Genomic DNA, 27316 nt, shown 5'->3' on the forward strand with positions numbered 1-27316 from the left:
GGGGGATTTGTGACTTTTTGCTTTTAGGACTTGTTTTCAAATTTGTAATATCAAGGAAGGCTGTAAAATTCTCTTAAAAATTAGATATTGATACAGTTGCACGTTCTTTGAGTTGAAGCTTTAAGAAAAAACAACAAACGGCTATCTCAGAACTCATAGAATTAGACACACTGGAAAACTTAACGTGATATAGAACACTGTTACTGAAAGAAAGGCCAAGATGTAGCAACAATAGTTTTTAACTTACATTTGAGTGTTTCTCCAGCATAAGGGATATGTAGCTTAAACCGATCACAGCTAGGTCCAGGGGTCAAGGATGTACACCTAAAAATGAAGATGAGAGAAAAGTGTGCTAAGTAGTTACAGATGCTAGCAGACGCCAACATTACTCTACAGGGTACAAATGACTGACATAGTAAAGATGTGAATACTAGAAATACTTATCCTTATGATTCTGAGAAAGAAGAAAAGGTGGGAAAGATGCAGGAGGCCCATTCTCTTTTGATCAGCAGTTCTCACGACAGCATGAGAAACTTAAGGATCTGCGCGAACTTACTTTCCCATTTTAACACAGAAAATACACACACAAAATGCCATGGTTTCAGAGCGTTATTAGAATAATATCAATTAGTCAAAGCCATCAAATTCTCTATTTTGTATACAATTTTGCAGGTGACAACTCTTTACCTATGCCACAGCAGCAGGGTTACATGCTCCCTGTCTCTCCCATGAAGATACCTGGGATGAATCTCAGTACATAAACATTCAGTCATTTTTACCTGTTTTAACCTTTAATTTTTCCCTTGTGGAAAAGTCTCACAGTAAGCCTCCAGGCGGAACAAGTTTTGGAATCAGGTATTTGAGGTTATGACAACTAAGCATGATCTGTGACTATTTCGTATCTCCTGCTTAGCTGGAACATCGCAACAGCAGTTGGGTCTCACAGTGATGAGTGAGCATTTTATGAACACAAAACTCACTGAAAACCTGTTTAGTGTCTACGCCAGAGATGACCAAATTTTTCACACATTTTAAGTCATGTACCAAAACCTCTGCATAATGAAGAACCATAAATCTCAACTGCAAAAGGAGAAACAGTGACACAAATTGTTTCACTGATGGGAATGGTCCCTGGAGCTCTCATCGCTGTGGGCTGGTGGGTATACTGGTCCCAGTAGCAAAAATACTGGCAGGCCTCAGCAGTCCATGGCTTTCCATACCTAGGGATCCTGATAACCCAGAAGTCTTCTTGACAGCCTAATATCATTGAGAACTGTTTATAGCCCCAGCACAAAGGCTACATGCGTAGCAAGCCACGTAAAGCTCAGAGCTAAAGACTGGCCAACTCTGGATAAAACCATCAGTGAAAAGAAGGTAGACAAAGGTAAACAAAGGTAAAATAACTTGCCTAAGCTTATATTTCAGGTCACTGGTAGAGCCCTAATACAAACCACTGACCATATAATGAAACAAAAGACACACTTACTGGGCCATACACACAGCCAAAAGCAAAAAGATGGGTAGGCCAGAAAGTACAAAAATTCAGATCCTGCCTTATAAGAAACAACACAGTAACCCCCGCGGCTCTACCTGTCTTAACTGCACAAGAGGCATCAGGGCAAACGGGGCAATGTTAATTCTCACTCACATACTTGCTTCAGAGAGCCATTTCTCTCAGATGTTGGCTCTACAGTCTTTTTTTTCTTCACACTTGCAAGTTAAGGAAACCACATGCACTAACTTCAGATTGTTTTTATTCACTGAGTTACGTTTACTATTTAATCAAATTTGTGCCCACATGTATCTTAATGTAATCTTAATCAAAAAGAAGCAACCACAGAATTACAGATCAATTAACTTAAATGAAGTTTCCACAAAAATAGCAGAAAACAAGCAAACCTCTTGTGTGCAGCTAGAATCTAACACAGATGCAATTAACAACCTACATTGATTCACGAATACACTACATTTTTTCAGTATCATTACAGAATTTAGATAACTCCTTGCAAATAAAAGGGAAGCAACACACATCCTATCTTCACTTTAGAAAGGTTTTTACAATGTCTTGTGAGAGCACCATGCAAAACAATCTACAGAAACATAATTTAGATACAACTACTATCAGATGTGTGCAGAGCTGACTGGAAAGCAAGTTTCAAAAAAGATTAGTTCACATCTTGCTTCATCCAGGAAGAATGCACTGACTGGCTTTTCTTCTGGTAGAATACGACTTTGCATTTCATTGAAAGATTGATGATGGAAAAGAGATTATGTTTATTAAATCTGCCAATGATGCCGACATGAACGGGAACACAGAATGCTGGACGACAGGACCAGAGCTGAAAAACATTTTGATTTAATGGTCTGTACTACCGTTTCTTTAATTACATATAGGTAGGGCTTAGCAAGAACCATAAGAATCACCACCCACGCCGGGAGTAAAATCAGTTTGAGAATATGAAAGATTGGAGCTCCAGTGCAACAGAAACAAGAGAATATAATTTTTTCAAAGATGCATTTTTTTTAATAGGTGAGAACAGCAAAACCGGAGTGCCCATTGTTAGAGTGTTTTAATGGATGTGGATGAATTTAACAACTACAGACATGAAAGTATTATTATCTAATTTCAAGTAATTTCTAAGGCTTACATTACATAGAAGGACAGTTCTCTGAAGCATACAAAATAAAAACCAACTCAAAAAATCCTTTTCAAGTTCCAGAATATCTCTGCAACATCAGTTAATATTTAATGGAAGTTTCTTTCAAAGTATCACAGGTCACAGTCTGAGGCACATTTCTCAAATACCATCAAAATAACATTGTTGTTAGCTTTTAAACAGACACAAAAATTTCTGATCCTGCAAATGCCCTACAATCTTTTCTTTTAGCACAGTGGGCCATTTGGAAATACTTAGGGAAAATATAATACTCTTTAACATTAAAATAAAAGCCTGATTTAATGGTAACTGTCCCTAAAAGCAATACTAAGTATTTATCCTATATTATTATATTCCACTAGAAATGTTTTTAATTTTACTAGTCTAGAAGTAATGGAAAGAGACAGTATTCACAGTCTTTTTTTTTTTTCTTTTGCCAAATTACTCTGGCTAGGCTGTGCAAGAGACTTCAACAACTGCAACAGGCTGAGCAACCAAGCAAAAATCTTTCATATGTCCATTTGAAAGGCAGAAGTTACTTTTTAGTATAAACAGTAAAAGAAGAAAACTCCTAAGGCAAATCAAAACTTTAGTACATCTAGTAGTCTATGTTTAACTTTATTTCCACAGAAAGGCACAGATAATGGCTTAGCTATGGACACCTCCTGCTTGAATTTCCTTAACACACAGAACCTCTCATAATTACAAGTGTGCCCAACCCAGAAACTTGGCCCCTATCTTCTCCAAAATGTAAGATTTTACATTTGCTGATTCTTTTACTTAATGTGTTGCACACAAAAGTCACACTGACAAGGAATGACTTGAAACAAGGTCTTCTAAAGATTATTTGTTGTGCTATCTTCACAGGGAATTGACAAAACAGTATTGGTGTTGAAAATTAATTTCAGAAGTTGACTCCATCTCATGATGAATGGATCTGCTATCTCCCTCTTTATTCATGGAAAAATATTACACCGGTTTGCATATCTTCATCTAAACAGTCAATATTTTACATAGGAAAGCCACAGAAGCAAGAATTAATGCTCTGATGCTCAGAGCAGCAACATGAATTAGTCTTCATAAGATGATTAATGCTATACTACAAGATCACCCACTATGGTTTCCCTACTCAAATATCAAAGAATCATCAATTTGACAAGTTTCTGGGACAAAGGAATATCCTTGAATGTATCACTTAAAATCATACTCCCTTATTCACAGGACCTGTGCTGAGACCTACCGTTGGAATCTGGTAGATAGAATCGAGTATACGAGAAACCATTGCTAAATACAAACTCTTCTCTTTCTCAGCAGATTTTAGCTAAGTTCCTTACACAAATACAGCAGTTTAAACTTGATTTGAGATACATTACATCCTTATGAAATAGGTAATCCAAGTAGGAGACAAGTAGAACATTCCTTTGTTGAGTGTTTGATGCATCTTACAGTTGGGATTGTCTGTGACCTGTTGAGAAAAGGTTCCTTTCACAGCAAATAAAACACACATAAACTAACCCAGTTCTTATTCAAAGAAAAAGCCATTGTCAGCACCAGATGCTTACTTAGAAGTGTTCAGAATTCTTTACCAGCCACAAAAGGAAACAGGAAAGATTATCCAAGAGAAAAAAGAGAAAAGGAAAAAAAATAAAATCAGGAAAGTCACTCAGTTTTGCTGCTTGGCATAAGGCATCAGCCTATAACGATAGGTATAGTAGAAGGTATTTTTCTGCAAAATTAATCGTTCCCAGAGTATTCAAAAAGCCTCTAGAAAGGCAGTTCTAGCTGAGCTTAACACCAAGGTTTTCTCTTATACCAAAGCATTTGTAATTGACTATTCTGTTCAATTGACTCTTCTGTTTCGTTTAAGCTAAAAAAAATAAATATTCCCTTTCCTTCTGAGCCACTTTGATATTTTCCAGGATTGAAGCTATGATGATAAGGAGGACTGTGATAGCCCTAGATTTCAACACAGTCTTCCTATCAACTAGTCTTCTACAACCATCACTTGAAAGTATTTCCAAGACAAGCAGTTTTAAATCATTTGGGCTCTGGTAAGATCTTATCCAAAAATAAGTTCTGTGACAGCCGAAGGAGTCACAATGAAACACAAACCCAAGTGTTTACCACCTTAATCCTTCAAGTCTGGGGATGACTGGTTATTCTATGCAAAGAACTTAAAAAAAAAAAAAACAAACAAAAAAAAAAACCACACAAACAAAACCACCAACACCCCCCTCAGACCCACCTCTTTAAATCCCCAAATTCCAGTCTGAGCCTTATTATTTATACCACTCCTAAAAATCTACTGCTTGGAACCTTATAAATCCACAGCAAACATCCAGAAATACCCACAGAAGTACAATAACTCTACTGAAAAATATACAATCTACTTTTTATTTCTTCTTTTTTAATTTGTGGTAAAGGCATATGCCCCAATACTCATGTCAGATTTATTTGATGACTATCAAATTCTTGATTTAAAAAGGTATGCAATGTGTTCTTAGACCATACAGAAGCTTTAACACCTTTATTATCTGAAGACAAATTATCAGTGAATTTTACTGTACAATAGCAAAGAAAAATTCGCCTAATTTTAGCCACTGTAATTTCAGGAACTTGAAACAATTAAGATTGCCTAACCTGAATAACCAGAGATGCAAAAGCTTCTTTAATTTCATAAAGCTTAGGCTGTTACACTTGCTGTTCTTGAGAATGAGTAATTTTTGATAACAGACAACTTTTTTTGTTCACCAGGCTGTTGATGTAAAAGCAAAAAAGGCTTCACACAGCATTAGAGATATGCTGATGGCAAGTGCTGCTAAAAACCAACACACACAAATAAAAAGAGCAACACCACGAAGGAAGTTATGACCCCTAGCTGTATTCCCAACCTTTTCCAGCTCCAAAATACCTAGTATATGTCTCTAATCGCTCCTATTTGTGTCATATAAAGATGCTGTTAGGGAAAAAGGAGATCAAGTTCCAAGGGCTAAAGAAGAAAATCAGTATTATTTTAGCAATGACAAAACACAATGCAGTCAGGGGTTGAGAGGCTGAAGGTTTTGTCAGCAAGAGTCAAATATAATTCAGGGGCAAAGACAGGTAAATCCTTTGTAACTAACAAGAGGCAGCAAACTCAAAACTCTACCCTAAACTCTTATTGTGACATTTGCCAAGAAAAACACGTCAATGTTAAACTCAAGTAGAACAGCCTTAGTCGATGCCTTTAGATTCTTCTTTCTTCTCATTTTTGTAGATGGAAATCTGCTCCAGTGTTCCTTGAAGACACAGTATTTCATCCCATTTAATTAAGAATTAATTGCAGATTCACAACAGATGGGTAAGTCATCTACAGAGGCATTAAGAATAATTACAGTGTATGGAGGGGGAGGAGAGTGGAAGGAAAGCCAGCAGGTAACAGGTTTCTTGCAAGGATCAGGGAACAGAAAAATGGTGAAAATCACATTTTAGAGAGCCAACGCTGATGGTTAAAACCTGTATCATAGTGCAGCTCCCTGCAACAGTGCACAAAGCTTTACAGGCTCTCAGAGGCCTGCAAATACACAAGAGTACTGAGCAGCTGCTGCTGAAAACCAACAGATCCAAACAAAATTCTGTCAATCAGGCAAACTTTGAAAAGGGACGGAGAGTCTAGTCAACCAATTTTCATCTTCTGTTCCCCTTCTTTATACAGACATATGTATTACACATATGAGAGAGGGAGCTGAACTTAAAAGATAAAGACACACAACACTGCTTTCAGGAAATAAAAATCCAGCTACATTTAGAGTGATCACTACTTACATACATATTTTAATTAAAATACTAAAATCTGAAAGTCAATTCATCATTATTCCAAAGAACTTTCCAACACATAAACCCCCTGTTTTCATAAAACTCAGTTGTACCCTAGCTGGTTTCTTCAAACTTAGTATAAAATTAAACTATACACACAAAGACTACTTTTGGTATTTCAATACAGATGATGATGTTGGGTTTGAATCCTGTTAGTATGGATGATATTCCACAACTGCAACAGCATTTCAGTCCATAGTTATCAACTAGGAAATTCCAAGGTGCCTACAGATATGTCAACTATATTCCCAACAAAACCTTCCTCTACTGTAAGTGCTGATTTTCCTTTAGGTACATATTTATGTTTTCTTGTATGAAGTTCATCGTACTAATCGGAACTTTTAGAAAGGACTGGCGTGCGAGGCAGAACACATACCCTAGGCAAACAACCCTTCACTTCCCTTCTGCACCCAAAGGCAGATTTGCATTTTTTAAAAAGTAAAGTTCAAATAACTATTTAAAATTAATTCAGCTCCCAGCAACCTGCTTTCACTAGAAACACTATACAAAAGCATCTAATGACTACTGCCATTAGTAAAACAAATATAGCAGCTGTATGTTAACGGAAAATGTAGATTTATTTAATATAAGTGAGAGTTTGCCAAAGCAGATGTTGTAGGTGGGGAAAGCTCTAGGCCTGCTTTTAGAGCTGCAAATCTCCTTCCCGTGGCAGGTGTCCTGCAATCTCCCAAAGTATAGCTGTCTCTGCTGGAGGCAGACATTCAGACCAGTCTCTATGAGGGAAACAGAGGAAACACACACATATGTATACTTGAAATCATCTCAGAGAACTTCTACATTAAATGAAAGCGCATGCGAACCTCACACAATTGTGATTTTTATTTTTTTTTAGCATCACAAACTCCCTGTTCATCTGGCCTAGGAAAGCTCATTTCAGAACTGCTCTTTTCCAATCACAATAGCAGGATGGGTTGGAAAGGGCCACCACAAAAAGGTAGCAACAGAGCTGATAAACAGCACCACATCTAATACACTTGCAAGTGTACTTGAAAAAACAGCTCTGAAAAATAGACTATATCTCAAAAGTTTCCTTTTGTAAAATCCCTACAGTTTATGGTGGGAGCTCATTATTATTGGGTGTCAAGGACCTAATTAAGAAAAAATAATTAACAACTGGCAAAGGCAACTTTTCAACAAAACATGCTTTACAAACATGCTTTAGAAACATCTATTATAATCAAATTGATTACCTTTGTAAGCAAGATCTTTTATACATACAGGTAATTGCCTTAACTCCCTTTAAAAACTACACATCGCACAAATTCTCCCCAAAAGAATAAAACAGAAATAGAAAATGGAAACTTTAATGAAGGAGTGACTGAAAAATGAACAGAACAAAAAAAGTGCAATGGGGTAACAGTTGCAATGCATGCTCCAGTAGACTATGTTTTAGCAAATAAACTAGTGAATTCACAGTATCATAAGCTATCTTTCTGTCACACGTTCAGGCAAGGAAAAGGCACTACTGCTTCATTATACTGTAAGACCAGCTGTACCCCAAATCCTTGTAACTCATAAGTAAAGTTTTAGAGAAAGGTATGAGGGAGTGGCAGCTGTACCCTTTGGATTTACTTCATCTCCTTTCCTTCCTAACAGATTCAAAGTTCTGTTTCATATTTTCACAACTGCCATTAGAATATGTATTACTTTGTAATGGGTTAGAACCTACTAATCTCTCATGTTCTACTTCTACTGTTCACTAATGTGAATTCAATTTCTGAAGAAAAAAAAAAAAAAATCAGAGAAGGAACATTTTTGCTTTTAGATTACTCGAAAAGAGAACTATTCTTTGCCAAGTATGAAATTACAGTCTACCACCTGGAGTTTCAGATCCTTTCACTGTTCACAGAAAGAGCATATTCATGCAGAAATTCACAAAAGCTAAGCTATTACAAGCATAAGTTTTAATAAGTCATTTAGCATTACTCCCAATACCGCCTGTAGTAGCCGTAAAGACTCCCAACTTATTTTCAAAATAATTTATTTCACACCATAGAACTGTTTAGTTTATTGGAAAATGCAATGAATTGGTATCAGGAAAAAAACATACGTACTAAAAGCATAGTCCATGTTTACGTATTTTCCCCCTTTAACAAACTAACTAAAGAATACAAGAAGGGGTCCAGTGACCCTATGTCTTTTCACATTTTCTTTTAAAGTTTTCTTCTAATTGCATATTTTTAGAGCTTTCTGGTCACAGATCTCTAATTATTTGATTTCTTAATCTTACAAAGTCTCAGAAGAAATTTATGTTAATGCAACAACCATGAATTCCGTTCTTTGGATATAAAAGTTAGACTAAGCAAGAATCACCACATTTTGAACATAACTCCATAGCTTTCAGTTGCACATACATTCAAAAGAGTAATTTCAAATTGTGTATATTCATATAAAATATTGGAGACACAGAAGAAAGCTTATGAAAAGATGACACCGCTTCCCACAGCATTCTCCTGGAAAACCTGGCTGCTCATGGCTTGGATGGGCGTATGCTTCACTGGGTAAAAAACTGGCTGGATGGCCGGGCCCAAGGGGTTGTGGTGAACAGATTTAAATCCAACTGTCAGCCGGTCACAAGTGGTGTTCTCCAGGGCTCAGTACTGGGGACGGTTCTGTTCAATATCTTCATCAACGACCTGGTCAAGGGGATCAAGTGCAGTAAGTTTGCAGATGACACCAAATAGGGCAGGAGTGTTGATGTGCTTGAGGGTAGGATGGCTCTACAGAGGGATCTGGGCAGGCTGGATTGATGGGCTGAGGCCAATATTATGAGGTTCAAAGAAGCCAAGTGCTGGGTCCTGCACTTGGGTCACAACAACCCCATGCAACTCTACAGGCTTGGGGAAGAGTGGCTGGAAAGCTGCCTGGTGAAAAAGGACCTGGGGGTGTTGGTGGACAGCAGGCTGAATATGAGCCGGCAGTGGCCAAGAAGACCAACGACATCCTGGCCTGTATCCGAAATAGTGTGGTGAGCAGGACTCAGGAAGTGATTGTCGTGCTGTACTCAACACTGGTGAGGTCACACCTCACATATTGTGTTCAGTTTTGGGCTTATCAATACACGAGAGACATTGAGGTGCTGAAGCGTGTCCAGAGAAGGGCTACAAAGCTGGTGAGGGGTCTGGAGAACAAGTCTCACAAGCAGCAGCTGAGGGAACTGGGGTTGTTTAGCCTGGAGAAGAGGAGACTGAGGGGAGATCTTATTGCTCTCTACAACTACTCGAAAGGAGGCTGTAGCAAGGTGGGGTTCAGTATCTTCTCGCTAGTAACAGGTGATAGAACAAGAGGAAATGGCCTCAAGTTGTGCCAGGAGAGGTTTAGATTTGAGATTAGGAAAAATGTCTTCACAGAAAGGGTTATTAAGCATTGGAACAGGCTGCCCAGGGAAGTGGTTGAGTCACCATCCCTGGAAGTATTTAGAAGATGTGTAGATGTGGCACTTAGGGACATGGTTTAGTGGTGGACTTGGAAGTGTTAGGTTAGTGGTTGGGCTCTATGATCTTATTAAAGGTCCTTTCCAACCTAAATGATTCTATGATACTATGAATAAAAGTATCAGTAGTTCTACTTCTAACATTATTTGAGATTAATTACAGCAGTACAGATATGCAACAGACTAAAAAGACAGGAAAATCCTCATCATATACAAAATTATAACAGATCACCCTGTGGAACTGCACCTGGAGAAAGCAAGCCCCACATGGCTGCATGTTACATTTTCTGCAGAAAGCCTGCCTCAAGAACCTCTCATCTCTCTTTATGTTCCTCTAACTTCTCATTCTCACATTAATTCCCAGTTCATAGCCACCTCAGTTGTGCTAATACTATTTTCAAGGCTACAGCATAATGTATAAAATCAGTCATCTCTCTCCCTATGGTCACATCTAACTATACCTAAAGAAAGCAGTTCCATGTACCCACTTCTTGGTGACAGTCAAAAAATCCTCTTCTCACCTGCAAATACCTGTTCTTGCCCTCACAATCCAGTTTACTGTTTTCTCACAGCATCACAGTGGGAGCTAGACCTGGCTTATTCCTTAGCAGCTTCACAGGCACAGAAGGACAAGCAGGACTTCCTGCAAGGACGAGACTACTCATGAGCAAAGTCACCTTTTGATACCAGTGAACAGAGAGCCCAGTCTGTCCAAAGTTCCTATAACTGAGTCCCCAGCTCACTACAAATGCCTTGACTTTTCTTTATGCCACTACCAAGACCTCACCTACACCCTCAAGTTCTCCTCCCTCCTGCATCTATCTAATAAAACTGAATTTCGCCTATGTGCAACAGGTTAGAACTAAAACATCAGAAGTCACATGGAAGATATACCACTTGAAATCTCCAAGGAAATGGTTCCTTTTAAGTGTCTTCACTGCCTGTAAATGGTTTGCAGTTGGCCTGAAATCATATCACTTTTATAAGGTTTAAGTTAAGGCACGTGACCAAGATTTATGGCAGCCTAAAAAAAAGGACAGATAGTCAACTATCTATTAATTCAAAAAAATTCTCATTACAGAAGAATTATTAACAAAGAAAATGAAACATTGTATTATTCCGCCCCAACAAAAAAAAAAATAATCCATGGCTGAAGTGCACAACAAATTGTAAACTAACTTTTGCTCAAGAGATTGAAACCAACGTTCTAGAGGAAAAAGAGGTAGAAAAGAAATAATGTAAAGTGGGAGATATTTTGAAAGGTCATTGGTAACCTTAAGTATAAACAAGAATAATCCAAACAAGTTTTTCTATCGAACAAAGAACTGACCATCCAAAACAGAGCAACAAGTATGATAATAAAAATACTCAGTCCTAGTGGTCTAATTTTATTCTTTCCAACCACAGATTACAAAGAAAAGAACCTGTGGCCTACACTGCAGAGTGGTTTGCCTCAGACATATCAATTCCCTTCTCTCAGGAAAGAGAAAATAACTAAAAGTTGACAAAAGGGAACATATTTACTTAGGAGGTTTACCTGTACCTCAAGGACTGAATTCAGTATCTTCAATATCTTTTCAAATCTATCAATTCAATAAAAATATCAATTTCAAGAGCAAACAAAACTCTGATCACTTATACATACAACTCTAAGTATTCTTTTCAGATGCTCACTTCCAGTTAGATAATAGTTGCTTCAAGGTATGTCAGAGTGTGCAAACGCAGTGCCAAGTAAATGCCTAAGCTAAGTATCTCAAGAAACAGATCCAAATAGCTCAGGCACAGCATTGCATTGGTGTGGTTATTCTGTTTCCAGTTGAATTTGAGATATTAAACCTACACTTCAAATTCAGTGCTGGACAGAGTTACCTGAACAGTCATGAAAATTCATTTCTCCATCAGTCAGAAGAAAGAGCAGCATGACTGATGGTTCAAGAGATCCCAAAGTATTTATATGGGTGCATTTAAAAGGGCAGCAATAGAGAGGCGTTAACCTAAATACCAACAAAAGAGACTCTTAGGACAATGAAACTTCCCTTTGAAAAATTTTATGCAGGCTTACATAGTGATCAATACACTATAAGAAAAGGCCCGTACAGTTTTTGATTTCCCGCACTGTTAGAGAATGACTGTGTAGTTAGAAAATAGCGTACAGATTCTGTTTTCAAAAATTAATGGCTTGCTTCCTTTATTATCACTGACTCACAGAAGTAGTTTACAGAAGTATTCCCATCGATTTCTCTTGGCTGTAATATAAATGTGGCAGAGTCAGATCTTCAACACTGTTGCATATCGGTCTGTCAAGATTGAGCCTCTGATCCATCTCCTGTGCTTTTAAAGCCCCTAAACTCATCAGACTATGGCTGCAACAAACAGGCTAAAACCAAAAATCATAAACTTTGCTTCAGCTTCATTACAAGTGTAGATCACACATTTAATGTTATGCCCTATATGTATATATGCATATGAGAGAGTCAGGCATCACAAAGTATAACTGCATACATATGGCTGGAAGAATTTACCAACCAGCTACCCAGGAATATATTCTTCTCTACTCAGCAGAAGAATAAAAATTTAAAAGCCAGTTGTTCTCAGCTTCTGGTGAAATGTAATAGGTATCCACAGTATACTAGAGACCTGTCCAGCTTGCGTAAAACAAATGCTGCATCTATGCGATGCAAGGGTTTGAAAAGGGGGATAAATTGGACCAGGTATCCAATTATTAGATTTTTAGCTAACTTTAAAACAAAAAAGAAAGTTGTAGGAATTTTTTTCTCCTGTGGTGATGCACAATGCAAAAAAAAAAAAAAAAAAAAAAAAGGCAGACATCTATTACAATAGCAGAAAGTCCTGGACAGAGACCTAAAACATATTAACATAAGCTCCGCCTTTCAACAAATGTTCAATGAGTTATCAGGGTACAGATAGCCAAAACATACATTTAAATACCTTGCTAAGGTGCATCATTCCAAGTGTATTTGGCACATATATTAGTACCACATCATGTGAAGCTCTCTTTAAACAAATTAGAAAAGAAACAATTGGCACTTCTATCAAAGTTTCTTCTCATTTTTTTAAAGCATAGGACTGGTAGACACTACATTCAGTTTTTTCAATGTCAGACAAGAGGAAGTCACTCACTGTCCCAGTCTAAAAATACCAAAGACATACTTTGCAGTATTTAAATTGAACAAGTCTTAGGAAAACATATGTAGTCTGTCAAACCAGAGCCCAAGCTACCTCAACTATCTAATACTACACTTGCTTTTTAAAATCCTGTCTTTATTCATAAGACTTGAAACTGAGAAACACACACTTTTTTTTTTCTGAAGAACTTCAAGCACCTTGTTTAAAAATGGTTTAAAAAAATGTCTAACTTTGTGGAGAATATTTACAAAACCATTACCAAATGTATGCGCTACACTTCGATCTTTATCAGACTGACATTTTGCCTTCATTTTTTCAACATTCAGAAACAAAGACAGGAGAAAGCAATCCTGGAGACAGTCAATATTTTTGGACCAGCACAGAAAAACTGGTCAAAGTGCTGCTCCAGTGACAACTCTCTCGCATTGTCCCATCAGAGGTAAGCCTGTTAAATTTTGCTTGAGAGTGACAAGAAGCTCCTAGTAATAAGATCCTTTGTAGTGAAGAAATATATTTGTTACCCGCAACAACCTACGCTGTGCCAAAGGTAATAGTTTATGACTTATCCCATATAGCAGTAAAGGACACATAGACCATACCTCTCCTAGAAACTGCCACATCCTTTCAAGTATACGTTTTACTTGAAACAATTATTTTTAAAAGAGCTTTTCATAGTAAATGTGTTCAGAAGAGTCAGACTTGTTAAACTTCAGACATAAACAAAATGCACGTTAAAAACAACTACCTATAGATACCGATGTGAATGATGGAAATGTGAACTTTCCTCGAGTAACTGAAGTAGAATCTTTCAATTTAAATTAATCAAAAGCAAAAGTTTAAACAAAAGCTTTAAATAACTGCTACAGTATTGTAATAGTATTCACAGTTAAAAAAACATTATTCCATTAAATAATCACATAAAAATGCATATTTACTTTAAAAAGGGAAATGCCCAAAAGAAAGGGAAATACCAAAGCATATTGCAGTCTACTTGATAATACAAAAAAGTAAAACATCACTGCTCACTGGGAAGCAGGGCAATAAAGTTATAAATATCTTATTACAGCTTGATAGTATATTTGTATGTTAAAATCTGCTCCAGATAGTACTACATTCTTTTGACCACTCTTCATATAGGCTTCTTTCAGGAATATAACTAATAGTAAATGTAGCTGTGTATCAAGCAAAGAGACAGAAATCAACAGTGAATCAAACAGGTGCAAAGAACAAAATACCAACATGGTTTACTACAAACCAGTTACATAAAACTTCCCCAATTAATCTCCTCATAAATATGGAATAACTATAACCAAACAAGTATGAAATTTAAAATTTTGTTATGAGTGAATATCTACAAAAAATAGAATCTTAATATATGCAGCTTTAAATCACTGTATTCATTTTGAAATTCTGCCTGGTGCAACAATTCAAAGTAATTTAAAAAACAAAATAAAGTTTGTTGAGTAAGAATAGGTTTGCAGCATAATTTGAGGCTCATGCATGGGCCCTGATGAACAGCTGTAGGGAAAAATCAGTTCTCAAAGGCAATGACCACCACAGATACATTTTTCACTACTTTAACGCACCATAGAAAAAGCAGCAGCCTCTTAAATAATAGGATTCTACATTATACAATAATTAAACACCCTTCACATTGGAAAACATCCTCTATTTCTAAATCCACCTAATAATCACTTTTCCCTATTCAACACCTTTCCCGTGATTATAGGTATAAATGCTAAGAAAAATGTCTTAGCCACAATTCAGTTGGTTATGAGTAGATTTTAATATCTAATTAAGATGTGTCATTATTTCAAAGAGACACCACTGCAGATTAACTGACTGATACAATATATGGCATTGACTCAACTGGCAGTAGTATTTTCTTTGGGTCTAGAACAAAGTAATATCCTATGCAAGAGTTAAAATGCTTTGATCCACTCTGTCATCTCAAATAATGTCTTTTATTCATGCAACAGAGATGCCTGTCAGGGTTTTCTTATCACCAGAATCAATGCTGCTAAAAGTGCTATATTTCAGATGTGACCTAACACTCAGGTTCTATTTTTGTTCAATGTGGAGCCCTTTTTGCAAGAAAGAAGGTAATAGCTCTGCAGACTCTGCTACCTAACTCTTTATTACTATTTCTATCAAAGAGTTTCCTTTCCTGTCATGCCATATTGCTGAGCTCAGTTCAGGTGTACTCACATTTCTTTACTTGCTCTTCATCAGCAGTGGCCATATAATTTCTATAAATAGGACTTGATCCTGAAGGTTCTACACATAGATGTAAATGTGTGTAAGTGTCTGATGAGACTGGTACTGCCTAATAAGTTTGTAAAACACACAGACATTATGGAACTGTAACATATAATTATAAAACATTTACATACTCAAAGACTGCAAAACAATAGGATTTCCTTACTATGACATATTTCCCTCCCACACTTGCAAGCAAACCAAATTAACGTATCATCATCCTTCATATTTTTAATCTAACATCAGCTTTTTAATGCAGGTTTACAAAACTCAACAAAACTAAGTAGTCCATCTTAGCAATAAGTTAGAATAAGTACAAAGTAAGTTCCTTACTAAAACCATCTCACATACGGATTGACTTTTCAAATAATTAAAGGCTTAATACATTTGCCATTTACAAATCAAAATCAACTGACATGATAGGCTATAAAACTAACTCGATCTTGCACTGGCAAAATAAAAGGGAAATTCCTTCCACTTTTGAGTTGAGAATGTCAAAATCAAGGCTCTGAATGGGCAAGGCTTTAGAGATATTGCTGTGTTTAATATGTTACCGTTATTCCCTGTTAACCGCAGCTCCAGTTTCTAAAATCTAAGAAATGAGAATGGATGGATCTTCAGTTTGTACATTTTATTTTGTTATACATTGTAAAGCAGTGGCTAATCAGGGAAGTGGAGTAACCACAGTAACCCCTAATTTTCTACCAGAGTAACAGTGTGGTACATGATAGAGGAGCAGCTCCTCCCCTTGACCCAAAAGCTTCCAGATGTTTCTGTTTCCAAAGTTAATAGCTATTGAGATGATTACATTAAGTATTTTAACATCTTAAAGGTTATAGAAAAGTTTTATTTATTTTATTCTTAAAATCTTCTGCACAACACACCAGTTAAAACATTAAATATTTTCACGTTCTGTAATAAACTCTAGCTAGGCTATGGAAGAGATGTGTTTTCAGCCCTTTTCATGTGTCAATAAATGTAGTCACTATTTGAAAGCAAAGTTTCTGAACCGACAGTACTTACAAATGGTAATATTCATTTGAGATCAGGAACTGCTTTTTATTTAACTTTAAACATTTAATCTAGTACTTCTTCCTCACCTTCCTGTTCCACTTTTTAAATTTAAAGCCTGATTCAGCCCCCTTGAAACTGAAGGGAGTTATGCAATCATGTCCTGAATGCTCATCCCCATTTCTCATAACAACTGTTCTTCTCATTTTCCTCCTGTCCAACCTTTATGTCCTTATAATTGCATTTCTTCATGTGGATATCAGCTGCATTTGCCTCTGACTGCTCTTTCCTCTGCGTTGTAATTTCTCTTCTAACCAAAGTGAAAAGGTATACCGGGCTTTGAATAATCTCATGATGTGAGGACAGGTAAGGACAGTAGACCAATGGTTTTCAATCCATTTTTGGACTCCTGGAGCCCTACAAAGCTTTCCTTTAGAGGCACTATCCAGTCACAAATTTAAATCTACTGACAATACAGTGGGTTGGGGATTTTGTTATTAATCAACTGTCATGGGCCTCTCAAACAGTCTCTGGAGTCACAAAGGCTACTGTATCAAAGGTTAAAGAGCACTGAACTAGATCTTGAGCTACGGAAGGGACTTCTCTATAATACTGTGATGCGTCCATCTTATGTTAAGTAATTTTACACTGTTTACCTTTTCAGCAACATCACAAAGCACTAAGCCACAAGGAACTTTGAATTTCTACACTGTTGCATAAATTCAAAATTTTCTATTATAAATAAGCTAACAATAATTTATTTGTAACAAACAACAAAACTCTTTCCTAAAACCCCACATGCATGAAATTTACTTTTCAAAGAAATTTCAAGCAATTGCCAATAAATCCTGTTTAAAATAATATTAAGAAATTTATTTATAAAAAAAAAAATTAAAAAAAAATCTCAGCTAAACGCAGAATCTTGATAATCCCAACTCCAGCTCCTAATAACCTGAAGCCATAAAAAGCCTCAACATAAAGAAGGAGGTTTATTTCTATGTTCCAGAACAAGAAAAAAAAAATATTGCTAGCACTTGCATATAGCAGAGCCTATGCCTTTAAACAAGATATGGGACAACCTCTGTCAGGTACTGTACTTGTCTTGTAGGCTCCACGTTCAACAGAGTTACTACACAATTGGAATCACTGGGTTTGGGTGACAGGTGCAGTTGGGAGCAGTTTTTAGTATTTTAAAGAATAAACTCTTGGAAAACATTTAGGACATCAAAACAAATTCAAGATCTTGTCGGTAAGATCACTGGCCAAAAACTTTAGATGCTTATTAAAAATACCTCTGAAAAGAATCAGCTAGAAAACAACACTTTATATTATTTTAATTTATTAAAGGCAGGCAGCATAAGCATTCAGTGGGCAGAGAGCAAAACCCTTATCTACCTCCCCACAAACCGATACCTTCACCACCAGATTACAACTGTGTTCTCTCTACCTTTTTTGTATTCCTTTCTCTCAGATTCAATAGGAGAAATGTAAGATAGCTCCCATCTCAGCCTTCCTAGAAGGCTAGTTCAAGAGAAAGCAAGGTCTAGCGTGAAACGACAGCAGCAGATGCATAACTGCCCAGCCTGTCTCACATAATTTGCAAGCCTAAATGCCACACCAGACAACCCTAATAACAAAGTTATAGCTTCTTAGACCACCAAGCTTCTTAGACCACAGCACTTTACAGGGAAGAAATGGCTCCGTTCAAACTAACCCTAGAATTCACATCTCCTTCCTGAAAAGGCATTGTAACTACCAGAAAAGTACCTCCCAAACTCTCCATGAAACCATAATAAAGCAGCCTACAGAAGCATATAAAACAAAGTTTTTAGCAAAACTAAACATCAGTGTTTTGTGGTGGTTCTCTAGTGGGTTAAGCTATCAAAGTGATACACAAAGCAGTAGTTTGTACAAAACCAGTGATTTAGACACCTTAAGCTAAAGTAATTTCAGGTTCTGAACTCTAGTATCAAATAAATACCTGAATCAGGGATGCCATTAGATGCCCAACTCTGAAAGAATAAAGCCATTTCTGACATGTGTCAAGTATTCTTTTATCAGCCACCTTGGGAGCCTCCCCTCTCTGCACAACGCCTAAAGTAAATTCTACTTTCCTCATGTATTATTCACGGAGGTTACACACCAGAGTCCTAATGTACATGTGAATCCCCAACTTTACTATCTGAAAACCATCATGAACCCTTCTGGAATTAAAAATAAAAGGAGTAGCTTGGCCTATTTCAAACGCCTGGTCCTACTGCCACTTGATGTACTGATCTTAAGGGAGGTCAGATAAAGGAAAAGGTTTTTGGTTTTTTTCTTATTTAGCATATTCATGACTACAGGTAAGGTCACACAAATCTTCAAGTTTTTAATTTATAGAAAAGATTGAGTAAGCAAGTGATCAACAACAGTAAAAAACTGTTTATAACAATCTCACTGCTGAAAACCAGCACTATCAAGTGGCAGTGATGAAAGTGTTTTAACAAGATTATTATTGCCAACAATATGACAAATGAAGTCTCCCAAACTACAAAATGGTAGTAAGATAAAAAAAATAATGTAGCTAGTATGTCAACTCCAGATATATTGGAAATACTTAAACACACATGAACATAGTAAAATTCAGTGCTGAAAAGACATCTTAACTGTTACGGGTTGGGTGTTCTTTTTGGATGAGGAAGTCACTTACCCAGATTTCAAGTCTGTAATCCGTAAACAATTAGTAGCATCCAGTCCTACTTTTCCATTTCTGACCACACTGGAAATGAAGGGCGAGAGCGCTGGAGAAATTCTGTTCAAGGCAACTTCAGGTGACATTTTAGTACGTTCCTCTTTCCTTTTGTCTTGAGCTGCGCTGGGATGGTAAGGGGGGAAGATAAAATGAAAAAATATCCTACTTATTTGATGTAAGTTCACATGCATTCTGCAAGCATCAAAAGAAAAAAAGCTAAGCACACAAAGGATCAGAAATGTAGAGTAACTGAATTGTGCACACGTTTATAAAGAAAAAATAAACACAGGTCACTCTTTTCTCCTACTTCCACAACATTCAATGAAGCCCATTTAGTCAATGTCAAGATAAAACCAGACTAACATCCTAGGCTCCTTTAATTAAGATCCTATCCCTACGAGAAAGAGAAATAAAACTGAGGGCCATTGTGACAATTCACAGCCTAGCCCTTCTTGAGAGCATTTCCATTAGGACTCTACAATTGACAAGACACATTTGTTCTGCTTCCACTGAAATCAATGGGACTTACATTACTGATTGCAATGGGACCAAGGGTTAGATTATCTCTCTGTATTCTCATTTGTAATTTCTAATACCACTAGTGTAACCATAATCAGTATTACTTTTACATTACTTCATTAGGTAGTTATTTACATTGCACGATGCCTTTTAAAGGCTCACACTGCTTTTCTTTCAGTGGTATCACCATACTGTTGGAAAGGCATCTTCATTCACAAAGCAGATTAGGAAGCTGATGGACACATATTTTAAGCACAGCACAGCTTTTTCAGAAGTGCTTGCAATTACGTGACCTTACGCTCCATCAGTTAGGCCACTAAGCACACTTTAAGAACCTGCTGCTTTTTAGCTGAAATGCAGAAACTGAGCATGCACGTATTTTTTACTCATTGCACCACAAAAAGGCTAAAGCATATGCACAATAGACTGTGGTAGAAGTGGGAGAAAAGAAGGGTAAGGAATCTATTAAAATGCTAACTTAACATATTCAATCATATTCTTTGGCACAAACTTTCATCTGAAAATTAACTGAACCTGACAGTTTTAGAAAGCAAAGCCAGAAATGACTCAAGGTAACATAAACATGCCACTGACAAGTGGGGCAGAAGAGCTGGTACTTAAACTCTGACCATTAGAAGATACCTTTTGAAAACATTCATTTAATTGAAAAACACCAATATATACTGTATTTACTTCCTTACAAAATGCTGCAGGCAGATTGCTGTATTAGTAAGTGTTCTATAGAGTGTGACCAACTCATGGTAACAGTTGCAATTTTCTGTTGTTTCTAACACTCAGTTCACAACCATTAGTTGGTAACTAATGGACATCCTACAAACTGATAATTCCCTGGAAATGGTAGCAACGTTAAAGTTACACATTTTGTTCTCATGAAAGTCATTCACACCGAAGTAGTATGAAGCAATGTTCACAAAACAGTACTTATTACCTATTTGGAATACATCTGTATAAAGCGAAGGCCGGGCACTTTAAGGCAAACAAAAAGACTAGTAAGGTAAGACTTCCTAAAAACAGTAATTATCTTTAATATACTGGTTCTTACATTTTATGGCAGCAAAGAAGCTGAAGACTAAATATCCATGTCCTAACACGTGACACGTTCTCTCCACATACGATTTGCTGTAATTGACAATGGGCAACAACTTAAGCTTGCTTAGCAAACACCTACAGCAATTTAAGAAGCTGCCTCCTGTTTGTTACTTTTCTACCAAAAATTACTGCCTACTCACCTTTATTCTTCCCCAGAAGAACTGAGAGAACACAAGCCCATACTTGACCTATTTCAATGCAAAGTCCAATGGCTTAGATTGAACCGCTAATAAAAATGAGTTCAAACTAAAATGATACTTTGCACAACAGCAGCTAAACGGGGCACACATTTCAGTCTGCCAATTCTACTGTAGGGAACAGTAATTGCAAGCAGAGGCGCAGCTGGACTGATGAAGGTAAGAACTTCTTAAACCATGAAAAATGTGCTGAAAAACAAGCTGTCCTAGCAATCTTAAAGGTATACACACTGAGAATTGGTTCTGATAATGACACATTTTAAGGGGACTGTTAAGTGTTATGAGGGTAGAATTGTGAGACATAAGAGATACATGCGGTGATGAAAGTTGAACAGATGCACCTTCCAAAATGAACTGCAAGACAAGATTCCCTATCTTTTAATTAATAAAATATGCAGATATTGTCAAAACAAGATGGAAATGACTGCTAGGCATTTTTCCTAGTTTTACTGCATCACTTATTTGAGATCCACAATACCTTCTACATAACATAAAGGGTTCCTCTCAATTAAACTCATCAATTTATTTTGCAAACAAAGGTCTTTACAAACTATAACACGATTAGTACCATTTTCATAAGTTTCAGTTGTCATATACATATTTATTCTCCAGCTTATTTTCCCACAGTACTGGAAACAGAACACAAACTCACTCAAGCGAGTTAACAAAAACAAAATTCACTAGACTGTTTCCCTCCCAAAACAAAACATTTGAAAGATGTAAACAAACTAATAGTCGAATGCTTTTACATTCAGCAGCCTATCATTAAGGCTTCAAGCAAATGTAACCTATGCTTCACAGTAACCATTAAAATCCCAGGCACTGCGTCGGGCACCAGAGTGTGTCCGGATACAAGACACTCTGTTCCTCCACCACCGGTAATGGTATTATAGGCATTAAGCGAAGCTAAAAGGCGGCAAAGATGAATATTGTGATGGGGGCCTCTCCTGCCTAACCCCCTCGGCTCGGCTGTCGGCTTTTGTGGTTGTCACTCTGAGGGCGGCAGTAACGCGTGTCTGGGCGTGGGGAAAACCCACCGGAGCCCCGGCAACACCACCCCCCCCCCCCTTCCCCAAGTTCCCTCAGCCTCGGTACGGCAGGACGCACTCCGGACTGACCTCTGCCAGACCCCGCTCCCTACCCGGCCGGGCCCCGGCGGCCGCCTCGCCGCCGCCCGCCCCCCCTCCGCCTCAGCGCGGCTCCCTAGGCCACGTGCCGCCGCGACGAGCCGGGGCCGCCCCGTGCGAAGGCAGCGGGCCCGCCACCCCCAGCGCTGCCTGCTGCCCCGCCCCGCCACGGCGGCGGCGCCCGGCAGCGACCGCCGGGCGGTGCTTAGGCCGGTCGTCGCCCTGGGCCGCACCGGCCCCCGCGCCGCCTCCTGGCCAGCTCTTCCCGGGCCGGGCCCGCAGCCTCCGGTCCCCCACTTCGCCCCAAGCGCAGAGGGGGCGGGGGCCGGGACAGAAGCCTGCCTGCCTGCCTGCCAGCCCGCCCGCCTGCCTGCCTGCCTGCCGCCGCCCGCCGACGCCGCTCCCCCGGGGCAGGCAGGGGCGCTGCTCCCGCCCGCCCCTCCCCGGCCCAGGCCCGGGCCCCGCCATACCTACGGCGGCCGGAACACAGCCGCTTAGCAACGGCCGCGGCCACGCGCCCGTCCCGTCCACCCGCGCCCGGCGTGCGCGCCCCCGCTCCCGCCCCGCCGGGCGGCGTGCGCGCCTCCGCCCCCCGCCGCCGCTGCCGCTCCCCGGGCCGGAGGGGTCTTCACCGGCCCCGAAATTGGCGGCCACCGCAGTGCCTGGGCGGGCCGTCTCGCCGCGCAGGCGTGAGGCGGCCGTTTCGCCGCGGCCGGAGTGGGGCGGGGGAGGGGGAGAGAAGGGGAGGGGGCGGCCTTGCTAGCAGGCGTTCGCCGGGGGCACCCCTCCTGGCCGAAGGCCCCTGCGGGCCGGCCGCCGCCACCTCCCCCGCCCGTCGCCCGTGGCAACCAGGCGAAGCCGCCGCGGCGGCGGCGGGGCCTGTCGCGAAGGCCGGGTCCAGGGTCCAAGGCCCGGGCAGCGCCTTGGCCGGGCTGCGGAGCCTGGGGCTGCCCCGTCCCCTGGCGCCATGGCCGCTGAGGTGGTGGTTGTGGGATCCTGTATGACCGACCTGGTCAGGTTAGTACCCGGGGGGGGCTCCCGCAGGCTCCGGCGCGGGGCCGGTTCCTGGCCCTCACTGGATGGAGGGGCCCCGAGGTCAAGGGAAGCGGAGGGTGTCGCGGTGCCCCGGGCAGAGCGGAGGCGCCCTGCGCCTCCCAAGGGCAGGCTGGGCCGGGCCGCACCCCGCCCCCCTCGCCCTGGGCCAAGGAAAGCGGGTGTCACGTCTCTCTCCAGGCCGGGACAGGAGAAGTGGGGTCGGCGCCAGGTGCGGCGGCGAGGAGCTCTCGGCCCAGGGCAGAGGGAACCGGGGCGAGGAGTTGGCTGCGGCAGGGGCAGGGGGAAGGAGCAGAGCCGCCGGTGGGGGCGGCTGGGCCCGGGTGATGTCAGCCCTGCAAATAATACTTTGAAAGAAGAGTGTGGGAACGGGGAGAAGTTTGAACGTGTTGTCTGCTGGAGCTTTGATCAGCTGTCTGTAACTTTCGGGAGAAGGGAGACTTGGGTTTGTGTTTTCAGCTGTGCTAGAAAAACAGCATTGCATAGTAACCCACGTGGGAAGTCGTGAACTCTGATACTCTTTATCAGCAGAGGAGTTCGAAACGATTTTATGAAGGTAAATAAAGCTGGTCAACTGTAACACGTTTTCAGTTCAAAGCACTTGCCTCCACTAGAAAAGCGAGAAAGCTTAATATTGCAAAGAATCTGAAGTTATTCCATGAAAAAGTAGGTTATAAGTTTATCACTTGCAGACAAAATTTTATGTGACATTTGGAAAGAAGAGAGAGAAGGCCTCCCAAGCTATTTGTATCCAAACAGATCGAGAAGTGGAAATAGGAAAGCCTCAAAAATTTAGCACCTCTGCACTCCAAAGCTGGCTTTTAAATTATAAACTCCTTTTTTAAAGGAATATCTCAATTTCTTTTTATTAATTTTCTGGACATTTTGCTTCTAGAACTAAGTGTTTGGGTTTCATTATTTTTTTCTTTTTTTTTTTTTTTTTTGTACATAGGTAAGGTTTGGAAACTTCTTTTAACAATTAAAGTACAGAAGTTCATGAAGGCTCTTGGTTCCAGCAACCCGGGTTTTATAGTGAATGCTAAATATTGGAAGGATTCAAGCAAAATTGCAAGAGTTGGCAACAATGCAAATACTAACCTAAACTGGCTGACCTTGTCAGCCCCAGTAAACTTGCAAATCAGTCTTTGATTTGCACTGTTTTAAACACATTTGTTTTTAAACTATATATGCTGACTTGGTTAAAATAGGGTTTAAATATGTATGTATGTGGACTGCATCAGCTTGTCCTGCTGGAAAGTCTGCAGTAAAAAACACAATTCCTCAATCTGAATCAGCAGACATTTATATCAAAGCCTGTGGGTCAAGAAAGTGTAGAAGACGTGATTAGAAGAATATGCTGAGGAGTAAGTACAGTTTAGGCATAGACATGTGTTGCAGAAATGATGAAAACCCTTAAATAATCATAGAACCTGTGTCAGAAAGATTTAATGCTTTATGTTATCTGCAGAACACACTGGCAGCTTTCCAAGAAGAATAGTTGTAGCTCAGAGTAAGATCTTGTGGAACTGATCTTGACGTTATGTGTGAATAAGCTATCAGATGCTTGTGACGTTATATTGAAATATAAAACATGGTACTCTAACCTCAAGACGTTCCTTTTCCTGTCTTTCTAAAACGTGGGGAAAAAAAATAAAAAAATTGTCTACCAGTTTAAGCACTGCTGACAGCTGCAGCTTTGGACTTTTTCTTGACACTTAAACAAACAAACAAAAATGAAAACTCTCATTTTTTTGGCTGCAAGTTTGATATGATAGAAATACAGTCATTTATTTGAAGCCATATTAACTGGCCATATTGTAACCAGAGATTAAACCGTGGTTTATAGCCATAGATTCTGCTACACAGAGATTAAGTGATTGAAGAAAAGCCATTTTACTTTTCAGCCAGCTGAGAGGGTTTCTTAAATTGTACAAATGCTATCACAAGAATGTATCTGGCTCACCATTATTAGCCTCTACTTTAAGGAGCAGTGAAGGGCTTTTTATTAGTGATAAGCTAATTTGCTTCAACTGAAAAAGAAGGGACAACCTCATTCTTTCTGTTACTAGAACAGAACTTCAGATACTTAATAAAATAAGAAAAAGAATGGGTTTAAATTCAGCTGGCAAGAGTTTAATCTGAGTGAAAGCTCCATGTAGTACCCAGGTAGACGTAGTTTAAATGTATCCTGTGTTACAAAAATAATGGTAAAATTACTGGACAGTACTAAACTGTAGGCTGGGATGTAGCTAGGTGGAGAGCAAGCTTTATTAAATGTGATTAAAAACTGTCGGGTTAGGGTTAGGATTGGGACTGATGCCATGAGGGTATCTCTTGATTGTCTGTATCTGGGATTTACAGGGGGCTGTATATTGTAGGTTTAAAGCTAGGGTTCATTTCAGCAGGGATGAAAGAGCATCAGGTTTTTGTGAGTTTGTCATATATGATGATGTTTCAGTTTATAAAAGACAGGGACAGTAGTGATCATGTTAAATGCCTGTCTGTCATCCTCTTGGAGGAGACTAAATTAAATAAACTAAATTAGGAGTGAGAGTCACGCAAAGGAGGTCAGACACATTTTTGGACACATTGTGTTTGATAGGCATATTTACCACTCAATACTAAGGCCTATCTTTCCTAGAAGATAATCATATTGAGACTCTGCCAGAGCTAGACGATGCTATGTTATAACTCAAACTGATAATATACCATGTTGGCCCTCCAGAATACAATCTTGGTCCCCTGTCTGGAAAGCTAGAAGCTCAGAGTGGCAGAGAGTAACTGGTGAACATTCCCAGGTCTGTAGAGGGAAGGTACCAAAAATCAGAAAGATAAGTTTCAAGCTACCATTGGACATATGGTAGCCAGCTTCACCACTAAAAAAAAGTTAGCATAAAATGTTTTTACTCAATACAGTAAACTGATGATTTAAAGAAGTGTAACCTCTGTGTGAAATGAAAATGTACAATTTGAAATTTGTTATTTCTTACATAATGTCGGAGAAGGAGAAGGACGGGGACCTTCTGCTGAAGACAGTATTCAGATATAATTTTGAGAAATAATCACATTCAGAAGAAAGGGTAGTGTGCCCTAAAATTCCCTTAAAGGGAAGGGGCCTAGTGGTTTGTTTTTAAAACACTGTTCTCATTGGAAATTCTTTTCTCATTGTCCTGTAGCGCTGCAGTGGCAGAATGTGGGTTTTCTAAAGTGAATTTAGGATAATCAAAACAACCTCACGTACATACATGCAGTAAACCACACTCTTTTGGCTTAATAGGACCAGGAACAAAACATATTTGTGGTCACAATCACAATCAACGCTTCATTGGCAATAGCAGGCAATAGTAGTAGAAAACAAAACCAGCATTATTCTATATGATCTAGATATCAAACCAGATGGGTACCCTGCATAGTATTATTTAAATAGTTTCTTTTCTGAGTAATATTTGCAGACTGGTCGTGGCAATGGCATTTTAATTCATATTAAATCAGGACAAGACTAAACATATAAACCAATGAGAGTCAGACACACTAAAACAATTAGAATAAACAGGAGAAACTTTGGCATGGCGATTGAAAACAGCAGAAGCAAAGAACAAAATGTAAGATGGAAAAACAGTCTTTGGATAGTCACAACAGCAACAGTTTTTCACTTTGACTCAAGAGCATGAGACCACAGCCCAAATACTGGAAAACTGTGTTTGTTAGGATGTTCAAAATTTGAAGTCTTAGTTTTTTGTGGACTTCTTTCCTTCCCTCAGGTTGCTTTGTACTCTGTAGGGAGTAGAACTAAAATTTCTGCTTCCAGTCTCCTGTTGTAACAACTGTTGTTAATAATTATTACAAGTAGAAACTGATTGACTGAAAGCATTCAGCAAGAGAAGACAGACATGGCAGAAAAAGCATTGAGCTACAAAGTAGTATGTTGCCTGACTGTAGTGGACAGTGATGACACACATCTGGAATTAACATCCCAGAGTGGCTTGATGCGAACGCATCGAGTCATCTTTGCTAACCGAGCACAATCTCTGCTTATGCAAAATGGCAAAGGTATCTCCATTAGTGAGATTCTACATCTTCCTCTTAAGCCTCTAGTAGTGATTATTGTCAGCTGAAGTAAATGTCTCATTGGAAATGTCCATGATCCAAAGCCATGACTGTAGTTGTTTTTTGAAGTGCAATATTTGGGACAA

General features: G+C 39.3%; 2 protein-coding genes across 3 annotated transcripts in view; one reads left to right on the forward strand and one right to left on the reverse strand.

Moving 5' to 3' along the window:
• Positions 1-22660, reverse strand: part of BABAM2 (BRISC and BRCA1 A complex member 2) — a 178726-nt gene extending 156066 nt beyond the window's left edge. Inside the window, exons 1-3 of the mRNA XM_082481405.1 lie at positions 22541-22660; positions 19076-19240; positions 248-324 (exon numbers count right to left, since the gene is read on the reverse strand). Coding sequence (XP_082337531.1) covers positions 248-324; positions 19076-19203 — 205 coding nt within the window. The 5' untranslated portion in view covers positions 19204-19240; positions 22541-22660. The remainder of the gene's footprint in view (positions 1-247; positions 325-19075; positions 19241-22540) is intronic.
• Positions 22661-22922: 262 nt separating this feature from the next.
• The window catches only part of RBKS (ribokinase), a 70599-nt gene continuing 66205 nt past the window's right edge, over positions 22923-27316 (forward strand). For both annotated transcript variants that reach the window (XM_082480807.1, XM_082480808.1), the window contains exon 1: positions 22923-23087. In XM_082480807.1, the coding sequence (XP_082336933.1) occupies positions 23038-23087 (50 nt within the window). In that variant the 5' untranslated portion in view covers positions 22923-23037. The remainder of the gene's footprint in view (positions 23088-27316) is intronic.

Source organism: Vanellus vanellus, assembly GCF_965231255.1.
Source record: "Vanellus vanellus genome assembly, chromosome: 3".
NCBI lineage: Eukaryota > Metazoa > Chordata > Aves > Charadriiformes > Charadriidae > Vanellus > Vanellus vanellus.